Source organism: Protopterus annectens, chromosome 9.part0 (assembly GCF_019279795.1).
Source record: "Protopterus annectens isolate FY-2018-M chromosome 9.part0, PAN1.0, whole genome shotgun sequence".
In the NCBI taxonomy this organism is placed as follows: domain Eukaryota; kingdom Metazoa; phylum Chordata; order Ceratodontiformes; family Protopteridae; genus Protopterus; species Protopterus annectens.
In genome coordinates, this window is record NC_056743.1 from 1,504,375,026 (window position 1) to 1,504,397,938 (window position 22,913).

Sequence of the window (22,913 nt, forward strand, 5' to 3'; positions counted from 1 at the left end):
TCAGCCATTTTGAGCATCTGTTTTTTAGGCATGGGGCCTTGAGAGGGGGTCTGTGATCCTTGTTTTTTAGTTTTCATGGCTGATTTAGATTTTGTGAAAGCCTTAATAGAGAAGGAGGAAGGCCTGAAGACACCTTGAGAAATGGCAGGCCTGTCTAAACTCTGGGTTTCCCCGCCAAAAGTGGCGTCGGTATCTGTAGTCGGAATGGGGGCCGAGGAGCCTGCGACCTCGGGCACAGAAGACACCGGTAATGAAGTGTCATCGGTACTCGGGGGCTGCGTAGGCGCCTCGCTGAGAACCGGTAGTCGGCCTTAGCGTGGTGTCAGTAGAAGTCGCGGACGTCGTATGTCGGTCCTTATCTTTGCGTCTTTTACTCAAAACTAGAGTCGGAGTATCCGACGACATAATATAATTACATTTTTTACCAAAATAGTGATGGGCGAACTCCGCCCGACGCTTAATAGTGCGTTTGTTGAATCTAGCACAAAAACGGCAGGCCGAGACGTCGTGGTCTGGGCCTAAGCAAGGAATACAAAAAGAGTGGAAATCCTTACGCGGTATTTGCTTCGCACATGAAATGCAATTATTAACTTTGTCTGACACCGGTCGGAGGCAAGAAAAGTTTCCCCACGGCGTACTTAGCTTTCAAGAAGACTTCGGCTGAAATATTTTCGTAAATCTCAGGAGCTGGCCGACCGGCACTTGCGAACTGCTTCTGCTTCGGGCACCGCGCGGCAAGAAAGACTGAAGAAGATGGCGTCGGCTGGTTCTTTTATACCCCTGCCGCACTGACGTCAGGGAAGAAGCGACGACAACCGATGCCGGACCTAGACTTTGGAATTCGGCTGATCGAGGACCCGCCTGACGGCAGGATAACCCATCTGTTATGACTGCAGCTGTATGCACGATGAACATCCACAGGTTTCTGCAGCCTGTAACTCTACAAGGACAGGACAGCCAATTATGATCTGACACGTACAGCTACAGTCACACTTCATGTGTATAAGCTTCACCAGTCAAAGTGAAATAAATATTACCTATCTCCACAAAGTACATAAAAAGAAGCAATACAGTATGCACACAACTGACACCCTGGACACTGCCACATCCAGGGGTGGGTGCCATGCCCAGGCTGTGCAAAAAGATGTAACGTGTTACTCCTACCTTGCTTACCTTCATATGTGATTGCTTAGAAACCTGCCGTAGTACCTGTACATCTTACAATCATTATTTCTAATCTGTATGAGAAGTACCTAACTAGATGCAACACACATGGATGTAGTGAATCTCCAACATCCAGACTCCCTTCAATACCAAACACAAACTTCAGGGAAGCAGAAACACTAATACGGCAGACACACTAATATGACTTTAGTCTATCAGGTGAGTGCAGCTAATGTTCCTGGCTCTTTGACTCTGTTCAAGAAGCTGTACTACATGGGCTTTCTTTGTTTCAGCAGTCTTACACATGGGTGACCCACCTTTCATAATCTATAGTTAAACAGATGTGGCCTCCAGTAGCATTTACATCTAGAACAACTTTCTCCCATATGCACCTCCATTCCTTAAAGCCACTAACACACCTCAGCACAAATGCGCATGCTCTTATTTAAATTAGCACAATAGTACCTTTCTCCTCCTCACTAAAGCTGGGTCGACTATACTACGCCAACACCTGACTACAGAAACAGAACCTACTGAACAAACAGTCCTGCTGCCTTACATGACCACTGGGAAACAAAAAGTATATTAAATATACTTTACTGTCTGGAACAACAAAAACAGAAAGGTAAATGTATGGATTTACTTGTATTTGCTTTCCACAAGTAATGCAATTATTAACTTTTACTGACATCGGTAAGGAGCAAGAAAATGTTTCCCCAAAGGGGTACTTAGCTTTAGTTGAAGACTTCGGTTCTGAAACTTGAAAATGAAAATTTCAGGAGTCGGCCAATCGGCACTTGTGTACTGTTTCTGCTTCGGGCACCGCACGGCAAGAAAGACTGATGTAATGGCGATGGCTGCATGTTTTATACCCCTGACGACCTGATGTCATGGAAGAAGGGACAGCAACCGACGCAGGACCGAAGACTTTGTTAATCAGGCCGACTGAGAGCAACCTGCAAGCAGATAACCCAAATGTAATGACTGCAACAGTGAAACACGAAGAACATCTTAACAGTTCAGAAATCTGTTTTGATTTTCAATTAGGGCAAAATAAAAGTTCGGCATATTTTACAGGTGGTGAGATTTCTAACATCACACCTCTAACTAGTTCTGGATATCCTGGTCCATTTTGCACTATATACAGATCTTGATGATGACATCTTGCTACAACATACAAGGTGGGATCCTGTCTCTATTAATGTAAAAGCACAACAAATACAATCAGGATATACCATAGCCCAGTTATGCCAAATAGTGTGTGAAGTCACTACAGTAAAGTCAAAAAATTCTCTCTGAGGGATAATAAAAAGAGATAAAGAAATGCCCAATCAAACTGCACTCTCTGTCCTCAGCAAATGGTAGGGAGATAAGGGGTTAAAATTACATTCCACACTCTTACTTTGAATCCAGCAATAAATTACTACACATCTTGGTTGATAACCTAACAGATATAACCATTGCTGGAGATGCCCATTTTCAGCTATGCATAACAATAGGGAAGTTCCATGATTTAAAACTAGCTGTTCTTGTTGCTAGGTTGCTAGAAAACATCACATAAAATGATGAAATGAATGGGAAAATTAGGTTACTGTCAAATGGGTTAATCCTAAGGCAGAAAATGTGTTACTCTGTTAAAACAAAACAAAGTAGTACACTTCAATGGTGACTACCCTGTGCTATCCCATATAATGGATGAAATACAACCGCCTAATGAAGTGTGTATGGCCGATCCTGAAAATGTTTCTGACATAAGAACAAGGTGGAACTTGGTTAACAACTTGCCCTTCCCTAACTTCCAGAATCAAACTGACCAGGCTTCTGAGGCATGTAGCCGTGAGGCAGAAAAAGTGAAAGAAGCAAGGCATGAAATGTTTAGCCAGTTTAAGGATGTGTTCGCAAGAGATGTGTGTAAATGAAGGGTAACTAAGAGTCTTGTTTATGTATGTTAGAACAGAATCCTACCGGCACATACGTCAGGTGAACTCTGTATATAACTCCAAGCTGGTCTGTTTAAAAGCCCAGAGGTAAGCGGGGACTCACTGCAGACTATTTTGCTGACCCATGTTAAATCTAGACTAGAAAATTAATATGTCTAAGTGTACAAAATATTTCAGGGCCCCAGGCATTGCCAAAAGATTACAGACCCTAAAAGGTAGATCCCCAAGACCAAATTAAAATTGGCCTTTACACTTGGGAGAAAACCATACCTATACAACTCTATGCAGTTATTTTTTTTTTCAAATATAATTTTTATTGATTTTTCAGAACTTAAGACAAAAGGGCGACTGTCCGATCTAGCTAAACTGCAAGTATTTCTGCTTCTTGAACTGTTTTAAACTGTTTAAAGTTGTTTTTGCACCTGCACTTTTAAAGTTTGTCCTGTTTGTTGCATTTACCTGTTGAGGCTACATTCGCCGTTTTGGGCCAATTTCTAGCTCTTTCAAGTCCCCCTGTATAAAACCCACTTTGGCGCGGTTTTTGCGCTTGTTACTACTCAGCCAAGCTCCTCGTGGTCCTGCAGAGTGGTGCTAGCAGCAGAGAGGCTAAAAGAGCGACTGCTAACCTGATAAAAGTGTTTTTTTTCCTGCTAGTACGTGGGCGACTGTCCGATGTAGCTAAACTGCAAGTATTTCTGCTTCTTGAACTGTTTTAAACTGTTTAAGGTTGTTTTTGCACCTGCACTTTTAAAGTTTGTCCTGTTTGTTGCATTTACCTGTTGAGGCTACACACTCAAGTGCGCTAGCCTGTGTTACATATTTATTGCATTTTCCTGCTGTTTGTTGCAAAAATGAAAAAAAAAAATTATCCTTGTTTCAACGTCTTTCCTGACCTAGAGTAGTCCAAATACAGGCTTTGCTGTATTCTGGACTTTTGGAAAGTTCCTGTGTTGCCCATTTCCTTTCTTGGATAAAGGGAGGCTTCTTTGTTCACCAGTGGCAGTGGGGAGCTTAGAGCAGCCTATCTATCCCTGGAGGAGTGTTCCCAGCACAAGAATCTGGTAGTCTACTGGCCGTTTTGGGCCAATTTCTAGCTCTTTCAAGTCCCCCTGTATACAACCCGCTTTGGCGTGGCTTTGCGCATAGCGCAGCTCCGCTTAATTGGGTTTAAACCATTCTCGGCTCCACAAGGTCTGCTCTTCACTTTTTCCCTTAGAACAGATCTAGTTCTCATAATAAACACCCTATATTCCTACTCTAAAGCCTGGCACTTGCTTACTAAAGCAACTATATAAGTCAGCACTAAAAAATTAAAAGCACTACACCCTCACAAACTCCCCTTGAGTACCTTGTTCCCCATTGGCCCTTTTTTTCAATTATAAAGGAATTCCCAATACTACTCTAGCATGTCCAAAGGTCAGTTGTCAATCTCCTCTCCGGTCCAGCTGGTGAATCTGGGAATCTTGAGGCAATGTTACAACTGCCTCATGTACACAGACAACCCTCTCCTCCTCCCAACAAATTCCAACACATGTGAGAGATGCAACCATATAGCCAAACTGGAGGCTAAGCTCTCTCAACTCAGTACTGGCATAACCAGTCAGGAGGAGAAGGAAACCACACTCACTACAATTCCAGTCTCACATAGACCTACCATGACAGCAAACCAAACACGTAAACACACAAAAACATACTCGGAGGCTCTAAATAAAAATCTGCCTAAGCAGCAGAGACCTCCAAAGCAGACACCCAAGCAACCGCTACCCCAAAACAAAACCATGCAACACATAGCTCACAAAACCAGTGTGCCGAACAGTCACAGCCCATAAGGCTAAACAACACACCTGATACACTTGTAATAGGTGACTCTATCGTCAGGCACACTGACGTCCTGCTCACCAGGCTGAACAAGGAGAAGGTCACGGTGAGCTGCCTGTCGGGCACTAGGATCCGCCACATAACACAAGCACTCAGGTCACTCCAAGGCAAGTACAAATATGACTCAGTCATTGTCCATGCTGGTGTGAATGACCTGAGACGTACCTCTCTGGACTACATGAAAAGAGACATAGAGGAGCTCTCTGAGCATGTAGCCCAGGCCGGTATGACCCTGACCTTGAGTAGCATCTTACCCTCACCAAGAATGATGCCACAATATGAAGACAAGATGATCAATTTCAACAATTGGCTTAAGTACTGGTGTCATTCAAAGGGGATCCAATGCCTGTCAGCCTGGGATGACATGCTCGACAAACCACAATGCTTTGCTAGGGACGGCTTGCACCTGTCACCCCTGGGCTTTCGGATATTGGCAAAGGCTCTTGCCACCCCCATAGTACCTTTTTTAGACAAGGCTCAAAAGACAAACCCACCTCCATAGGTATCACAAGGAATAAGAAACTAAGAGTAATGCTACTCAGCAGAAGTCTAAACCTCAAGATGCATGCACTCGAAACTCTCCTTAGCATGGAGAACATCGATATCTGTGCAGTAACAGAAACCTGGTTCAAGGCTCCCGAGAGCACCCCAGCACTACCAGGTTATACCTCATACCATGCTTTTCGGCCCCAAAACTTGGACCGAACCACAAAAGGAGGGGGAGTATCAATATTTGTCAAAGATACCCACACCTCCAGGTTGGTGACACAGCACGAAACATCAGAGACTATCCATGTGCAACTAACAGTGGGTAAAACTGCCTTCCAGTTTATAGCCTGCTAGAGACCACCCTCCCAAACCCAGGAACCCCACTCGGCCTTCCTGAGAACACTGGAAAATATGAAGGTCTCTCCAAACACCATTATATTGGGCGACTTCAACTACCCAAACATAGACTGGGAGCATTACTCCAGCTCCAACACCCTAGCCCAAAGGTTCCTAGAATTTATAAACTCAAATGCTATGGAACAACTTGTTACCACTCCCACAAGAGGGAAAGACATACTGGACCTGATCATCACCAACATGGGGTCTCTATGCTCCAGACCAGAAGTGTATCCCTCACTGGTAAGATCAGACCATAAACTAATCTCACTGGATATTCACATCCTGACCCCACCCCCTGCCCAGAAAACCACAGTGAAAAACTTCTCTAAAGCAAATTTCACACTCCTCAAAACCGAGGTGGAATCCTTCAAAGCCCCAGGGCCTGTGGAAAATACGGCCCAGACCGCAGAATCCTTTATAAACACATTCTATGAACACCTTCAGGAATGTATGGATCATGCAATCCCAAATAAAACCAAGACCCAATCCTCCAAAGGCAGGCGTCCTGTCTGGTGGACCCCAGCCATAAACAAACTATACAACAGAAGGAGGAAGCTACTACATGATAGAGCAAAATCCCAAAAAGGGAAGGCATCTCTGATCAGTATTAGCAAAAAACTACGGGCACTCATAAAATCGTCTAAGGCCAGCTTCGAGAGAAAAATTGCACAGGACACTAAGGATAATCACAAGGCTTTCTTTAGTTATGTTAGGAACCTGGGTGGGAATTCCCAGATATGCTCAGAATTAGTCCAAAATGACAACAAATACACCGAACCCACAGACATTGCCAACATCCTAGCTGACAGGTTCAGTGCAAACCCCCCCCCACCAAAAGGGCAAATATCTATCCCAGCAGAGTGCTGCTCCCCTGACATCTCAGATGCTCAGGTAAGAGCCGCCCTCTCCAAAGCAAAAAACACAGCATCAATGAGACCAGACGGTGTCCCGAGCTGCGTCCTACATGAACTCCAAGAAGAGCTAAACCCAAACATAAAATTACTGTTCAATCTCAGCCTTACTACAGGATATGTACCCAAAGAGTGGCTTACAGCAACAGTGGTCCCTCTCAACAAGGGTGGTGCCTCAACGGATCCTGGAAACGATCGCCCCATAAGCCTGAATAGCTTGGTCTGCAAAGCTATGGAAAGGATCATCATGGACCTCATAAATAAAGATACTGGGGACCTACAGACACTGGATCCTACCCAGTTCGGCTTTGTTAAGGGCAGATCCTGCCTCTTAAAAACCTAGTCGATTTCTTTGAAACAGTCACCAAGGCCATTGACGAGGGGAAGGTGGTCCACACAGCCTACCTGGACCTCGCAAAAGCCTTCGATACAATACCCCACTCAGGCATTATAGATAAGCTCACCAGCTTAAATATAAACCCCTATGTCACTAGATGGGTTGCAAACTGGCTCAAGGACAGAACCCACATGTTAGAATTGCTGGAGCCATGTCAGACTCCAAACCAGTTACAAGTGGTGTCCCACAAGGCTCAGTCCTGGGACCTCTCTTGTTCGGTATATATTTCTCGGAGGTACAGGCCAACACGGAAGGACTGTGACTGACCAAGTTCGCAGATGACTGAAAACTAGGCGCCATAATCAACTCTCCAGCCAACACAAGCATCCTACAAAAGGGCCTCAAAGAAACAGACAACTGGTGCCAGAGCCATGGCCTCAAGCTAAACGCCAAAAAGTGTATAGTCATTCCCTTTGTTCAAAGTGCCCACAAATTACCACATAGGTGGTAATCCATTAAGTACGGAAGAAGTAATTAGGGACCTGGGGACCCAGTTGATATCAATCTCTCATTTGAAAACCACGTGGCCAAAGTGGTTAGAAAAACATTTTATATAGCCCACCTAATCATGAAGGGATTCACATCTAGATCAGGGGAGGTCATCGTGCCTCTTTACTCATCCCTCATCAGGCCCATAACTGAGTACAATGCCCCTTTTGGGATGCACCTTACCAGACACCTGCAGCAACTGGAAAGACCCCAAAAGTACCTCACCAAGAGGATCAAAGGGCTCAAACAGATGCCATATGCTGCTCGGTTAAAGAAACTCCAGCTCTACTCAGTGGCATACCGCCTGCTCAGAGGCGATCTGTGCCTGAAGTATAAAGCCATGTCCAACCCGGAATTAATGGACATGCTGCACCTCAGAAAATCCAAATCCCATCGAGCTACGCGCTCGAGGGACTTGAACCTCAGCACTGAAATAAACAGGACATGCTGGAGGGACAGATTCATAACCCAGAGGCTCCCTTCACTCTGGAATAAAATCCCAGTCCAGGTTAGGCAGAGTCCCTCATTGACTCTCTTCAAGAGGAATCTTGATGAGTGGATGGGAGATCGTAGGTTTACCCCGGGTAACACTTCTGTGTCACTGTTAGACAGAGGCACAGTATACTAACCTCTAAAAAGGGCATAGCAAAATTCATTTAAAATGGGTGGCGAAAGCCAAACACACTCTGGCTAGGCTTATAAATGCCCTAGGGCAGATAGCCTAGTATGAACCTATGAACAGACATATATATAACAAAACTGTAATAATACTATGTTTACAGAGAAAAAATCTTGCTATCCAAACAGATTATAGATGTGTTAATAAGCAAAAATAATCATCCATACCGAGGCAATAGCAAGTAGTTACCAATAAACATAGAAAGGTAGAATGGATTGAGTGCTATCCCAAACACGCAGGATTGCTCTATAAAAAAAAAAACACATATCATAGGGATAGACATTGATACAGATACCCCCTTATAATAACTGAAGTAAATGATAAGGTACAATTTACTTTGTTAATCTCAAGGGTGAGTGATGATTTGAGAAACATATTTATGTCGGATTTATGATTAACATGAGAAAGGTAAGGGGGTATGTTCTTAGAAAGACATTACTTACAATATATTACAACTATTTACAACTTGGATGCCTTTCCATGTGGAATAAAGGGACATCAACCAGGAGTCTGGAAACACACTCTAATAAGTGTGTGTGCTCTCCTCAAATACGTTATAGCTAAGAACTGGGTAAACCCCTATATAATCTCCTGGGAGAACTTCAAAAAAATGGGAATTAAGTACATCTTTGCTCATAAACACTGTTCCAGCAGTAAAAAGAAAAAAATAATATTTCCAGAAGTATTGGTGCAGTCTATTTGACTTAATTCAATCTAGTTAACTATCATACAATGGTCATTCTCTAGCATCACAACCTGTGGAGTCCATTGTGTGCATACTGTCTAGTCTGATTTCCCAATAAATACTGATGAAACATTAATGTAAATCTATGCAGTTATATTTTTAAAGGAACAAAATGGTTCTCCCACAATTATGCAGCATAACTGCACTATAATTATGTGATACATGAATATGCTTGAGGAAAATAGGAAAAGAGAAACCTATTAAAACAAATGTATGGATAATGACACTACCATACTTTCATGAACCAAAACAGTGGGCATTTTTATGTCATGTCAAAAGTGAAGTACAAATGTCCTTGCCTAAGCAGTCTGGACTAACAGAATGAAAAAGACAAACATCTACCTCCACAATGACATATCAGGCAATTAGTATAAAATATGTTTTCAGTCTCTACCTAACTTTCCACAGTAATCACGACAGAAAATATGACAATTAGCTTAATATCACCCACGTATTGAAAGATTACATTATACACAAAATTACTGAGTAAAAACCTTGAGAATTAGGTTTGAATCCAGCAACTAATACACACACAAAGTAACTATATCCCAAGTCCTTTAATGACTTCAGGATCCTGTATATTGAATGTTTTGGGTTCAAAACAGAGTCATAAAAAGTCCACTGTAAGAAAGCACTTCTGTACTTCATACTTCCCCATAGCTGGTACAGCTGTGGAGTTAAGAAAAGCATTAGGAGCTCTGGGAGGGGTGCTGCCCCCACAATAAAGGGGAGATGCAGGTAAAATCACTTTTCTTGTAGATACTGGAAGTTAAAATTCACTGGTGCTGTACTTCCTTCTGGTACTTTACTTACATTTGTGTTTTTGTTAAGACAATTGTGTTTGGTTAAAATGCAAGAAATTCATTTGACTTGGATGCTGCTGTAATTGTTGTGATGCCCTGAGTTTCAACTGTCTGCCATTCACGTCTATAACATGAATCCGTTCCAACAACTACCTAGGAAAAAAGCCCATGTTTACCGCATCTTTCCTGCATCTATCATGAGTAAAAAAAAGAAGTTATGTACTTACCATAACATTCCATCTGAGCAGTTAAGACTTCATTTGTCATCAACTTGTGGGCTTCGGATCCAGATTGGATCTGAGACGGCAGTTTCACCAGCATCAGATCTGAGCTCCTCCCCTTACCCATAATACTACTGCATCTCCTTCCTTCCCTCAGATCGAGTTTCCCACCCAACACATGAGCCTGATCGACAATACCTGACCCACAAGTAAAAGCAAGAGGGCCGGAAGGGTACTATCTCTTGGTTACTCAGGCGAATGAACCCAATAACAAAGCCAGAGGGAGGAAGGGAGAGATGGTTGATGACAAATGAAGTCTAACTACTCAGATGGAAAGTTATGGTAAGTACATAACTTCTTTATCTGAAGTAAACTTCATTTGATCATCAACCTGTGGGACAGAGTCCGCAGCTACCATAAACTTGGGAGGCCCTCATGGAAGGATGTTTCGGAGCACCGCAGCACCAGAGGATGCTCTCTCTCTGGAAACCATGTCCAATTTAAAATGAGAAATGAAAGTATGAGATGAGGACCAAGTAGCCACTGAACAAATATCGTCCAAGGATACTCTGGACCAAAAAGCAGCTGATGTAGCCAGGGACCTGGTAGAATGGGCATGAACCCTCCCTGGAAGAGGCATACCTTTATCTTTGTAAACCTGCAGAATGCAAAGGGAAATCCACTTGGCAATTGTCACCTTAGAAACTGGTTTTGCCTAGAAAAGGTCTAGCAAAGGACACAAACAATTGGTCAGACTTGTGAAAGGGCTTAGCCCTCTGCAAGCAGAAACGTAACTGCCTATGCACATCTAACAAATGTAATTTATATTCCCCCTTGTTATGAAAATTTGGAAAAAAGACAAGCAGATTGATTGACTGATTGATTGATTGATATTTGACTCTGAAGCCACCTTAGGCAAAAAAGGATTAGTCCAAAGTGAGACCCTGTCTTTATGAAAAATCATATAAGGGGGTTTAACAGATGATGCTTGAAGTTCTGACACTCTTCTCACCAAGGTGATAGCCACTAGGACAGCTGTTTTCAAAGACAAAAATTTCAAGTCCACAGAGGCAGCCGGCTCAAAGGTCGGAGCAACTAGCACCTGTAAAACTAAGGTAAGATCCCAAAGAGGAGTTGGGTCCTTCACCAGAGGCCGTAAAAGAGAAGTCCCTTTAATGAAGGTTTTGCAAAGTCTGGAAGAAGCAAAAGACTCCATGTTTTTGCCTACATGGAAATTAGAAATGGCAGCCAGTTGAACTTTCATGGTAGAAGAGACGGAGCTCTGCTGGAAAAGGTGTGCTAAAAATTCAAGAACTGCTGGCACTGGAGCCGTAAAAGGATCTAGATCCCTCTGAGAAGCCAAGATCGAAAAATGCTTCCATTTACTACGGTAAACTTTTCTGGTAGATGACTTATGGGCTGCCACCAGAATAGACTTAATGGGAGAAGAAAGTCCAGGAGTCCGGACAATCAATGGAACTGCAGGAGCCAAGCCATGAGCTTCAGACTGCCCAGGTCTGGAAGAGGAATTCCCGAAGGGTGCAAAATAAGATCCGGAATTGGACCAAGATCCAAGGAGGAGCTAACAGATGAGACCACAGACATGGAAACCAGATCTGGTGAGGCCAGAATGGGGCAATGAGGACGACTCTGCTCCCCAACCGACGAGCCTTCTGTAAAAACTTTGTCATGAGGGGTAATAGGGGATATGCATAAAGAAGACTAGGAGGCCACGCATGGACCAGACCATCACTGGGGGATTCACCCTGTGGGGGGATCAGAGTGAAGAACTCGCTGCACTTCGCGTTGGAAGGAGATGCGAAGAGATCGCAGCAAGGCTGACCACACTCAAGGAAGATCTGCTCCACTACACAAGGATTCAGAGACCACTCATAACGCATTAGAATAGTTCTGCTCAATTTGTCCACTAGTATGTTGGACTGACCCGGAATGTGCATTGCTATCAGAAAACGGTTGGTGGAGATCGCCCATTCCCACAGTCTCATGGCCTCTCGACAAAGGGGGTAGTGCCTAGTTCCTCCCTGTTTGTTGATGTACCAGACCACTAACATGTCATCTGTCTGAATCGCAATAGTTCCCAGAGGAAGAAGGGCATGAAGGTCCTGCAATGCTAATTAAACCGCCCTTGTCTCCAGAACATTGACATGCAGATTGGTCTCATTTAGGTACCATGTGCCTTGGACTGTCCTGCCCGAGCAATGCTCCCCCCTTGTCGGGAGGCGTCAGTGGTCACCATGGCTCGGGGAGGGGCTACAACAAAGGACCGTCCCTCTACTATCTCCGGAGAGTGGAGCCACCAGAGGAGGGACTTCTTGCATGCCTTACTTATGCGAATTGGATGAGTCAATAGCCGATCCAATAAGGACCACTGGACCGCCAACGTCCACTGCAGAACCCACATGTGAAGACAAGCACAAGGAAGAAGAGTGATAGTGGCCTCCATGGATCCTAGGGCCCTTAATACCACTGCGGCAGGGGGAAAAGGATACTGAAGAATCACAAGGACATGAAGATGAAGGCTCCAAACCCACTCTGGAGTCAGAAAGACTTTGGACTGCAATGTGTCTATTCTCGCCCCTATGTAGTCTAGGACCTGAACTGGTTTTATAGTGATGCCCAGCAAGTCTGACAACTTGCGAAATAATCCCTGGCTTGACACAGTAGATGCCTGGTGGGAGCAGCAAGGAGCCAATCGTCCAGGTATGGATAGACCTGTATGCCCTGAAGCCTCAGGTGAGCCGCTACTACTGCCATGACCTGGGGGCTGTGGTGAGACTGAAGGGTAGGGCCCGGAACTGGTAGTGAATGGCCCCTAGCTGAAAGCGGAGAAACCTCCTGGAGCGTCTGTGCATCTTTATATGGTAGTACGCATCCTGGAGGTCTATAGAGCAAATCCAGTCATTTTCCTGAAGGTAAGGCAGGATGGATTGTAAAGTGACCATCCAGAACACTTCTTTAGCAACTGACAGGTTCAGAGTGGAAAGGTCGAGAAATGGGCTGGGGTCCCCCATCTTTTTGGCACCAAGAAGAACCTGGAATAGATGCCTGATCTGGAGTGATCTGGGGGGACAGGCTGGATGACCCGTTTGCTTAGCAGCTTTTGTACTTCGATGGCTGCTGCCTCCTTTTGCATTGGTGGAACATCCGGGAGGTGCTTTGGGGGAGAGGGACCGTCACAAAAGGAATTGTGTAACCTCTGGACATTATTTGGAATACCCAACGGTCTGTTGGCATGGGCTCCCACGCTGTCAGATGCATAGAGAAATGGCCCCCGACTGCTTCCAGAGCAGAGCAGTCAGGCAACCCCTCAGGGCTGCTACGCAGGTCTGTCCAAGAACCGTTCTTGGGACCCGAGGTTCTTCGGACCCCCATTGCCTCTGGGCTGGCGTCTTTCTTGTCCCCCTCTGCCTCTAGGGGAAAAGGAGTCCTGAGTGTCCTGGGAATACTGAGACTTCTGGAACCACATCTTCTTTTGCCCCCGCTGCTTCCTGGAGAAGGATCTTTGGGGGTTAGAGAAGCGGATTCCGATGACAGACAGTGTCTTCCCGTCCTTCTCACTCTGGAATAGTATGTCACGGACCGTCTTTCCAAACAAGGAAGAGCTGTTATAGGGAGCATTCCACAAAAAATGCCTTGAAGAGTTCTGTGAAATTACATAGCCTGAGCCAGGCGTGTCGACTCATAGCAATGCCGGACCCGGCCACCCATGCCGCTCCTTCGGTGGCATGAGAAAGGAGTCGGTTGGACGTGCTGGTAACCGCTTTCAGAGTGGCCATTTGCGGAGAGAATGTGTGTTTATCCTCTGGCGACATGGACTCTGGGGAGATGCAGTGAATTCTTTGATCAGGTCAAGCTGCAGTCTGGTAACATGGGCCATATAGTTCAGCACCCTTATACAAAAGGTGGCTGAAGCATAAGTCTGCTTTCCCAACCGGTCCATCATCCTGGACTCTTGGTCCGGGGGATGGACCGTGGAACTCTCCTGAGCCAGTTCCTTCTTTGTGGCAGCCGCTACCACCATGGCATCCACTGGGGACCCTTTATTCCAGCTCGATCTATCTACAGGGGGGCTAAAGATTTTATCTGGATGTTTTGGGATTGGCTCCATGGTGTCTGGTTCTTTCCATGCCCTAGTTGTAATGAGGTCCACCTGGGGGTCTGCAGGGGGGATACCCAAGAAGTAGATGAGCCCATGTGGAATGCCTCCAGAAACTGCGACTCGTCCGAGGAAGGCTTGGGGGTGGACCAACCCCCTGCTGGTGCAAGATCTCCATGATGTCTCCAAGTGAGACATCTTCGGGGGTGATCTTGGGGAGCCTTCCCCTTCCTCCAAGACAGTATCTTCCATGAGGGACTCAGGGGAGTCCGAGTGACTCCTCTTGCACTTATGTTTGTGAGGAACTTCTTTGGTGGGACTCTCCAGAGAGGACTCGTGAACCGCTTGGGGTTCCTCGGGGGGAACAGTCTGGGGCATGTTGATCATGGGATGTCCCTGCATGGGCAGACTGGCAAAAGACGCACCCAGAATAGAGGGGTCAGGGCGGACTCTGAGGAAACAGTCAGGGGCCTTGATCCATCAGCGAGAGCCCTTTCAATCACATCGAATGCTGAGGGGGAGCGAGCCTCCCGACCAACTGACAGAGGGGATGCCCGCCCCGGATCCAACACTGGGATCTGAGCTGAGCCTGAAGGCTCCGAGGGGTAGGTCCCGGCCTGACAAAGTCAGAGCTGAAGGGAAAAAAAAACAACCCCTCAGATCCGATGGCCAGGCTACAGCTCCGAGAGCTTGCATCCGACCCAGTCGGATCTGACACACTCAAGGTAACTGTTGGCGTCGAGGTAAGTGGTCCCATCGGTGCCGACTCCCTGACTCGGGATCTCTCGGATCCAGGAACTTCGAAACCAGAGGACAGATCAGAGAAGGAGCAATTGGGGCAAATAGTGGCAGTGAGCTGCCCCATCCAGAGGGAGCCAGCAAGACCCCCCATCTGAAACAGTGTGAACAAACCTTCGCATCAGTCCATGTCAGCTTCAGAAAGGCTTCTAGTCGTCCTACAAGACGCCACCGATGCCAGCCTAGAAGGAAGGTGACTGGAGGCCCTAGATGAAGGACGAACCTCCTCCAGCTCCGGGGAAAACCTTGGAGATCAGAGCCGAGGGAAAGTGGGCCTGGAAGGTGCAAGAAGCTTGGGAGGAGGACCCACCAGATCAGTGTGCTCCGGGTATCTCTTCCTCCCTTCCTCTTTTTCACTGTGCCTCTCTTTTTATTTTTTCTTCCACCTTTCCCCGGATCAGTGGTCAGAAGGGTGAGTCCCAGCCTGGGAGGGAGGAGAGGACACAACAGAAGTGGAGGGAGCGGTCACAGATGTGACTGCCGCTACAGAAGACGAGGAGGCAGCCTCCTCCAAGGAGGGGAGAAGCCCCTTCAAGATTAATTTAGCCTTTCAGTCTTTTAAGGCCCTGGGGTTAAACTCTGCACATATGGTGCACTCTGTGGTCAAATAAGCAGCCCTAAACAAACAACGCACAAAGTGTGGCCATCTCCAGGGGATAACTTATGGCCACACTCTGTGCATTTTCTGAAGACCAACTTATGTTGATCTGCCATAACAATGGCTGGCTACCCAACCCCAACACTCAGACACACACTCAAAACACGAGGCGGGAAAGGGGAGTAGAAGGCCTACGCTAACCCTAGACTAACACAACTACTATAGACCTTAAAAACTAACACTGAACCTCAACGGAGAATATGAGGGGAGGAATAAAGGGACCTAAAGAATTAGGAAACACACACTTTCACTCAAAAAAACCCAAAACAACAGTCTTACCACCTGGAGCTCAGTGATCATGATGCAGCTGAAGTCGTGGCAAACGAGATCTGAGGGAAGGAAGGAGATGCAGTGGTATTATAGGTAAGGGGAGGAGCTTGGAGCTCAGATCTGATGTTGGTGAAACTGCCATCTACGATCCGGTCCGGATCCGAAGCCCACAGGTTGATGAACAAATAAAGTTAACTACTTCAGATCTGGAAATTTCTCACCATATGGTTTCCCACTACATGGACAGTACCTGCAAATGGTCAGTTGTGAACAGTGTATCATCTCAGTAATCAAATGTAAAATAAAAATAAAAATATGCTGATTCTTCTTCATAATAATGACATCATGATAGACCTCAACTACTCACCCTCCCTATCAACTCTTATATAATATACCACGCAGCAGTGATACCAAATAGATTTCTTTCAGTTTGCTAAGCTTTGTCCGCAGCTTTAAGTGTATGTGTATTTATTACCCACTCACCATCTTCACTTTCCCCCATTTCTGATATGGCCTCCATTTTTGCTACAATCATACTCTCCTCAAACTGACTGTAGCTGTCGAAGACTTGTGCGAAATCTCGAACTGTCATCACAGTCAAAATTGCCTCTTCATATACATCTCGTGCCTAAAAGTGAATGCATGTTTGATTAAGAAGGGTAGCAGTAAAGAAGTATAAGGATTCCCTAATACATGTTTTCAAGAACCTATGCAAACATCAAATCTTCACATACTCTGGTACAAATTAAAAGTCTAAGCAAAATACACCAAAACATGAAAAATTTCAGTTCAGTGTACTAATGTCCTGCAAATTGCCTGAATAATTTTATATAACTGATTCAAAGATTATAATGTCACAACTTCTACAAATTCATAACATTGTGTATAAACCTAACAATTGTCCATCCACTTCCATCCTCATATATAAACCTTCCTGGTCACTATGTTCATCAGATGAATACCTATTGTATGCATCCAAACCCAACAATTCTGTTGGCAAATCACTATTCTCCCACCACGTTACTAAATCCTGGAACTCCATATCACTAGCAATACAAAAAAAACACTCCCTAAAATCATTTAAAACTCAACTAAAGCCCTACCTGTCTACTCATTTACCAGCTCTGTACATGTAATGGTCCTGGATAATCTCCAAACCCAATAACTGTGACCATTCTTTTATGTAGCTGACCATAATACAGCTATTTCTTCAATCTCTACTACCTATCATCTATCCCTCTCCACTACTGTCTCCATCTCCCTTTTAGCCGGACCTGCTCAGTACTCCTTCATAATTTGTAACCATCTTCATTCTATAATTACTTCACTGTCTCTTGCTCAATATCTATTTAAAGCTAATTCCATTTGAAAATAACTTAACTCTTCTAAGCTTGGTATTACGTAATATTTTGCTGTACTCATGTTTTAACTGTCATGTTTTCATTAACTGCCATATCATTTCTGCTTCTACATATGAAAATGTATTATTTTCGAGTAACTGTCATGCCATTACTATTCTATGTATGTATGTATGTATGTATGTATGTATATTTATTATATAAATCTTGTATAATTGCCTCATACTCATTCTGTAAAATGGAGCATTTCTCACCAGGTCTCCAATAAAAAAGGGACCTAACCCAGTCAGACTTTTCCAGTAAACAAAACCAAGCAATAAACAAATTACCTTAGGAACAGAAATCATTCATGTAGTTGTTTCTTTGGAAAACACTACAACTGGTCAGACATATTAATTTAATTCAGATCCATACTACATTCCTTTACCATTCAATACATTTTTAACAGGTAATGCCCATTTTATGTCATACTGTGTGCTATGAAGATTCAGGGAGAAGGTGTAAGAGAGGTATGGCACTAATTCACAGCTGGGAAAAGAGGCTAAGTCCAGCTACATAGCATGTCTCTATATCAGCCACAAAACAGAAAAAGCTGAAAATAAATCAAAACACTTTTTCTGCATATAGCCAACTCATTTAGAAGTTGTTGTTGATCTCAGACAGGAGTGAAGCTTATTAGTTGTATGAAAAAGGTATACCGTGAATACAATCAAGAAATTATTTTTGGTTAGGTCACTGCTGCAACAGTCCTTACTGCTAGGACTTCACAGTAGGGTTCCAAAATTCAGTATAACTTCTAGAGCAATGAATCTTTCCTCCTTGAAGTAACAAACCTAGCTCCTGGTACATCCATCATACAGTATGAAGTGGTCTCTGTCTCTGTCAATGTAAAACTTGTTTACTGCAGTTGCTCCAGGTACCTTACTTTAGCTCATGTTGAAACAAAAGTGCATGATCATATTGCTGAGTCATTGACTGGCTTCAGAGTTTGGCATGAGATAAGTATACATTTGGACAGCCTATTTTTTCCTTAACTTATTACATTCTGGCTGACTGCTGTTGTGTATTGATTTCTAGATAGTCTCATATGTCAGCCCAAAAGCAGTAGGTGTTCCTATGGCATACATATCCCACATAAAGATTAACATAACGGCTGTGTTTTCGGCTTGGGCTCAGACCATGATATCCAGAACTATGATGTCTGCTAAGAATAGGTTCATAGGTAGGTACTAGGCTATCTGCCCGAAGGCATTTATAAGCCTAGCCACAATGTGTTGGCTTCCGCCGCCCCCTTAGATTAGTTCCCTGTGCCTCTGTCCAGCACAGCCACTGAAGTGATCCCCGGGGTAAACTTTCTGTTTCCCATCCACTTGTCAAAGTTTCTTTTGAAGAGCGTTAGCGAGGAGCTCTGCCTAATGTAGACTGGAATCTTGTTCCAAAGCATGGGAAGTCTCTGGGACAGGATTCTATCCCTCCAGCACATCCTATTTATTGTTGTGGTGAGGTTTAGCTCCCTAGAGCATGTGGCTCGAGGGGATAAGGTTTTCTTTAGGTGGAGCATGTCCATCAATTCTGGGTTGGACATGGCCTTGCATGTCAGGCAGAGATCACCTCTGAGTAGCCGAGTACAGCTGGAGTTTCTTCAGTCGAGATACATAGGGCATCTGTTTGAGGCCAGTGATCCTCTTGGTGAGGTACTTCTGTGGTCTTTCCAGCTATTGCAGGTATCTTGTAAGGTACATCCCAAATGGGGCATTGTACTCTATGATGGGTCTGATGAGTGATGAGTAGAGGGCCACAATGACCTCTTTGATCTGGATGTGAACCCTTTTGTGATTAGGTGGGCCACGTAGAAGAATTTTCTAACCACTTTGGCAATGTGATTATCAAAGGTGAGATTACCATCTACTTGGGTCCCCAGATCTCTTATTACGTCTTCCGTATTTAGGGGACTACAACCTATGTGGTAGTTTGTGAGTATTTTATTTTTTCCAAAGGGGATGACTATACACTTTCTGGCATTTAGCTTGAGGCCATGATTTTGACACCAGGTATCCGTCTCAGTGAGACCCTTTTGGAGGCTGTCAGTGTCAGCTGGAGAGTCAATTATAGCCCCTAGTTTGCAGTCGTCTGCGAACTTGGTCAGCCATAGTACTCCTGTGCTTGCCTGTACCTCTGAGAAGTATATGCCGAACAGGAGGGGTCCTAGGACGGAGCCCTGGGGAACGCCACTTGAAACCATTTTAGAGTCGAACCTAGCTCCTGCAACTCCCACCATGTGGGTTCTGTTCGTGAGCCAGTTGGCAACCCACCTTGTGACGTAGGGGTTTAAGTTCAGGCTGGTGAGCTTGTCTATAATACCAGAATGGGGAATGGTGCTGAAAGCCTTTTCGAGGTCTAGGTAGGGTGTGTGTACCACCTTTCCCACGTCTATAGCCTTGGTAAATGTCTCAAAGAAGTCCACCAGGTTTAGGAAGCATGATCGGCCCTTAACAAAGCTGAACTGGGTAGGGTCCAGTGTGTGGAGGCTCCCAATGTCTCTATTAATGAGTTCCATGATGATGCGCTCCATAGCCTTGCAGACCAAGCTAGTCAGGCTTATAGGGCAATAGTTCCCGGAGTCTGTTGTGGCTCCACCTTTGTGGAGTGGAATAACTGTTGCTGTGCACCACTCTATGGGTATGTAGCCTGTGGAGAGGCTGAGTTTGAACAGTGTGTTTAGGTGAGGGGTTAGTTTGTCATTGAGCTCGTGTAGGGTGCAGCCTGGGACACCGTCCGGTCCCATTGATGCTGTGTTTTTGGCCTTGGAGAGGGCTGTTTTAACCTGAGTGTCTGTGATTTCAGGGACTATACAGTCTTCTGGTATGGTTATGGACTCTTTTGGGGGTGAGAGGGGGGTGAAGTTTGCATTGAACCTGCCTGCCAGGATGTTGGCGATATTGGTCGGTTCCATGTACTTTGTGCCATTCTTCACTAACTCCAAGCAGATCTCAGCATTGCCACTTAGATTCTTGACATGGCTAAAGAATGCCTTGTGGTTATCTTTGGAGTCCTTGGCAATTTTTCTTTCGAAGCTCGCCTTGGATGATTTTATGAGGGATCATAGTTTCTTGCTGATACTGATCAGGGAAGTCTTCCCTTCTTGGGATTTTACTCTTTTCTCTACTAGTTTCCTATAGCTTGTTTATGGCAGGAGTCCACCAGAGTGGTTTCCTTTTCTTGGAGGAGTGAGTCTTGGTTTTGCTTGGGATGGCACGATCCATGCATTCTTGTAGGTGCCCGTAAAATGCATTTTTAAAGGATTTTGCAGCTTGGTTAGCGTTATCCTTCAGCATGGGGGCTTTGAAACATTTCACCTTGGTCTTAAGTAACGTGAAGTTTGCTTTTTAAAAGTTTTTCACAGTGGTTTCCTTGTCTGGGGGTGGGGGTGGAATGTGGCTATCCAAAGTGATTTGTTTATGTTCAGATCTAACCAGCGAGGGGGTGACCTCCAGAGTGGAACACCAGTTGCCCATGTTGGTGATGACCAGGTCCAATGTGTTGTCACCTATGATGGGAGTGTTGACCATCTGAACCAGGGTGTTTGAGTTTATAAATTCTAGGAAATGTTAGGCAAGGGAGTTAGTACTTGAGTAATTCTCCCAGTTAATGTTTGGGTTAACTGAAATCACCCAATATTAGGGTATTTGGTGGGACCTTTATGTTTCCCAGTGTTTCCAGAAACGCAGAATGGGGGTCCTGGGACATGGTGAGTGATCTGTAGCAAGCCAATTTGAATTGCAGTTTTGCCCATTGTTAGTTGCACGTGGATGAGCTCTGAAGCATCGTGCTGTGCCACTGACCTAGAGGTGTGTGTGTATCCTTGAGGAATAAGGATACGCCCCCACCTTTTGTATTTCGGTTCGGGTTCTGTGGCCGAAATATATGGTATGAGTTGTAGCCTGGTAGTGGCTGGGGTGCTCTCTGGAGCCTTAAACCAGGTTTCTGTTACTGCACATATATCGATTTTCTCCATACTGAGGAGTGCCTCGAGTGTGTGCATTTTGAGGTTTAGACTTCCGGCACCGAGTAGCATTACCCAAGTTTTTTGTTACTTGTGCTATTTATGGTGGTGGGTTTGTCTTTTGAGCCTTGCCTAAAAAAGGCACTATGGGGGTGGCAAGAGCCTTGGCCACTATTCAAAAGCCTAAGGGTGACAGGTGCAAACCGTCTCTAACGAAGCAGCATGGCTTGTTGAGCATGTCATCCAAGGCAGACAGACACTGGATCCCCTTTGAATGACACCAGAAACTTAGCCAATTGTTGAAATCGAGAATTTTTTCTTTATACCGTGGTATCATTCTTGGTGATGGCAGGATGCTACTCAGGGTCAGGGTCATACCGGCCTGGGCTACGTGATCAGAGAGCTCTTCTATGTCTCTTTTCATGTAGTTCAGGAGAATGCAACTCAGGTCATTCACACCAACATGGACAATGACAGAGTCATATTTGTACTTGTTCTGAAGTGACCTGAGTGCTTGTGTTATGTGGCGGATCCTGGCATCCGACAGGCAGCTAACAGTAACCGTCTCCTTATTCAGCCTAGTGAGTGGGACGTCAGTGTGCCTGACTATAGAGTCACCTATTACTAGTATGTTGGATATGTTATTTTGCCCTAAGGGCTGTGATTGCATGGCATACTGGTTTTGTTAATTATGTGTTTCATGGTTTGTGGTGGGGGCTGGAGGTTGCTTGGATGCTTGATTTGGAGATCTCTGTTGCTTTTGCAGATTTTTATTTAGAGCCTCCAAGTATGTTTTCATATATTTTTGTGTGTTTTTTGCTGGTGCTGGTTTAATGGGTCTATGTGAGACTGGTGGTGTGATGCAAGTATTTCCCTTCTCCTCTTGACTGTCTGATCCAGTCTTGGATCGAGAGAGCTTAGCCTCCAGTTTGGCTGTATAACTGCATCTCTCGCATGTATTAGTGTTTGGTGGTAGGAGGAGAGGGTAGTCTGTGTACATGAAGCAGTTGTAACATTGCCTCAAAATGCACAGATCCACCAGTTGGACTGGAGAGTACACCTGAAAAGTACAGTTGTGTACACTTACCATAAATGTAGATGTTTAAGTGCATTCACTGTTGCAGTCATTACATTTGGGTTATCTGCTTGCAGGTGGCCCTCAGTCGGCCTGATTAACAAAGTCTTGGGTCCTGCATCGGTTGCTGTCCCTTCTTCCATGACGTCAGGTCGTCAGGGGTATAAAACATGCAGCCGATGCCATTACATCAGTTTTTCTTGCCCCAGATATCAGGTGCCCCCGTAATGGGAAGCAATTAAATATAAAAATACAATGATATACCTCCAACAAAAAAATAAATACACCAAAAAGCTTTTAAGCATAGTAGAGGAAAGTAGAGGTATAGCCAAGGAAGTTAGGGGGCTGGAGGGAGGGTAACCAGTAATGCAACAGTGAATACACTTGAACATCTACATTTATGTTAAGTGTACACAAATGTGCTATGTTCTTCATGTTTCACTGTTACAGTCATTACATTTGGGTAGATTACCAAAGCTATGGTTGGGAGGAGGAATTTCTATAGCATTAGGACCAGCT

The 22,913-nt window shown here is 44.8% G+C and overlaps 1 protein-coding gene across 3 annotated transcripts in view; it reads right to left on the minus strand.

The window, feature by feature from the left end:
• Positions 1–22,913, minus strand: part of XAB2 (XPA binding protein 2) — a 1,020,149-nt gene that overhangs the window by 658,128 nt on the left and 339,108 nt on the right. For all 3 annotated transcript variants that reach the window (XM_044084446.1, XM_044084447.1, XM_044084449.1), the window contains one exon: positions 16,442–16,586. In XM_044084446.1, coding sequence (XP_043940381.1) covers positions 16,442–16,586 — 145 coding nt within the window. The remainder of the gene's footprint in view (positions 1–16,441; positions 16,587–22,913) is intronic.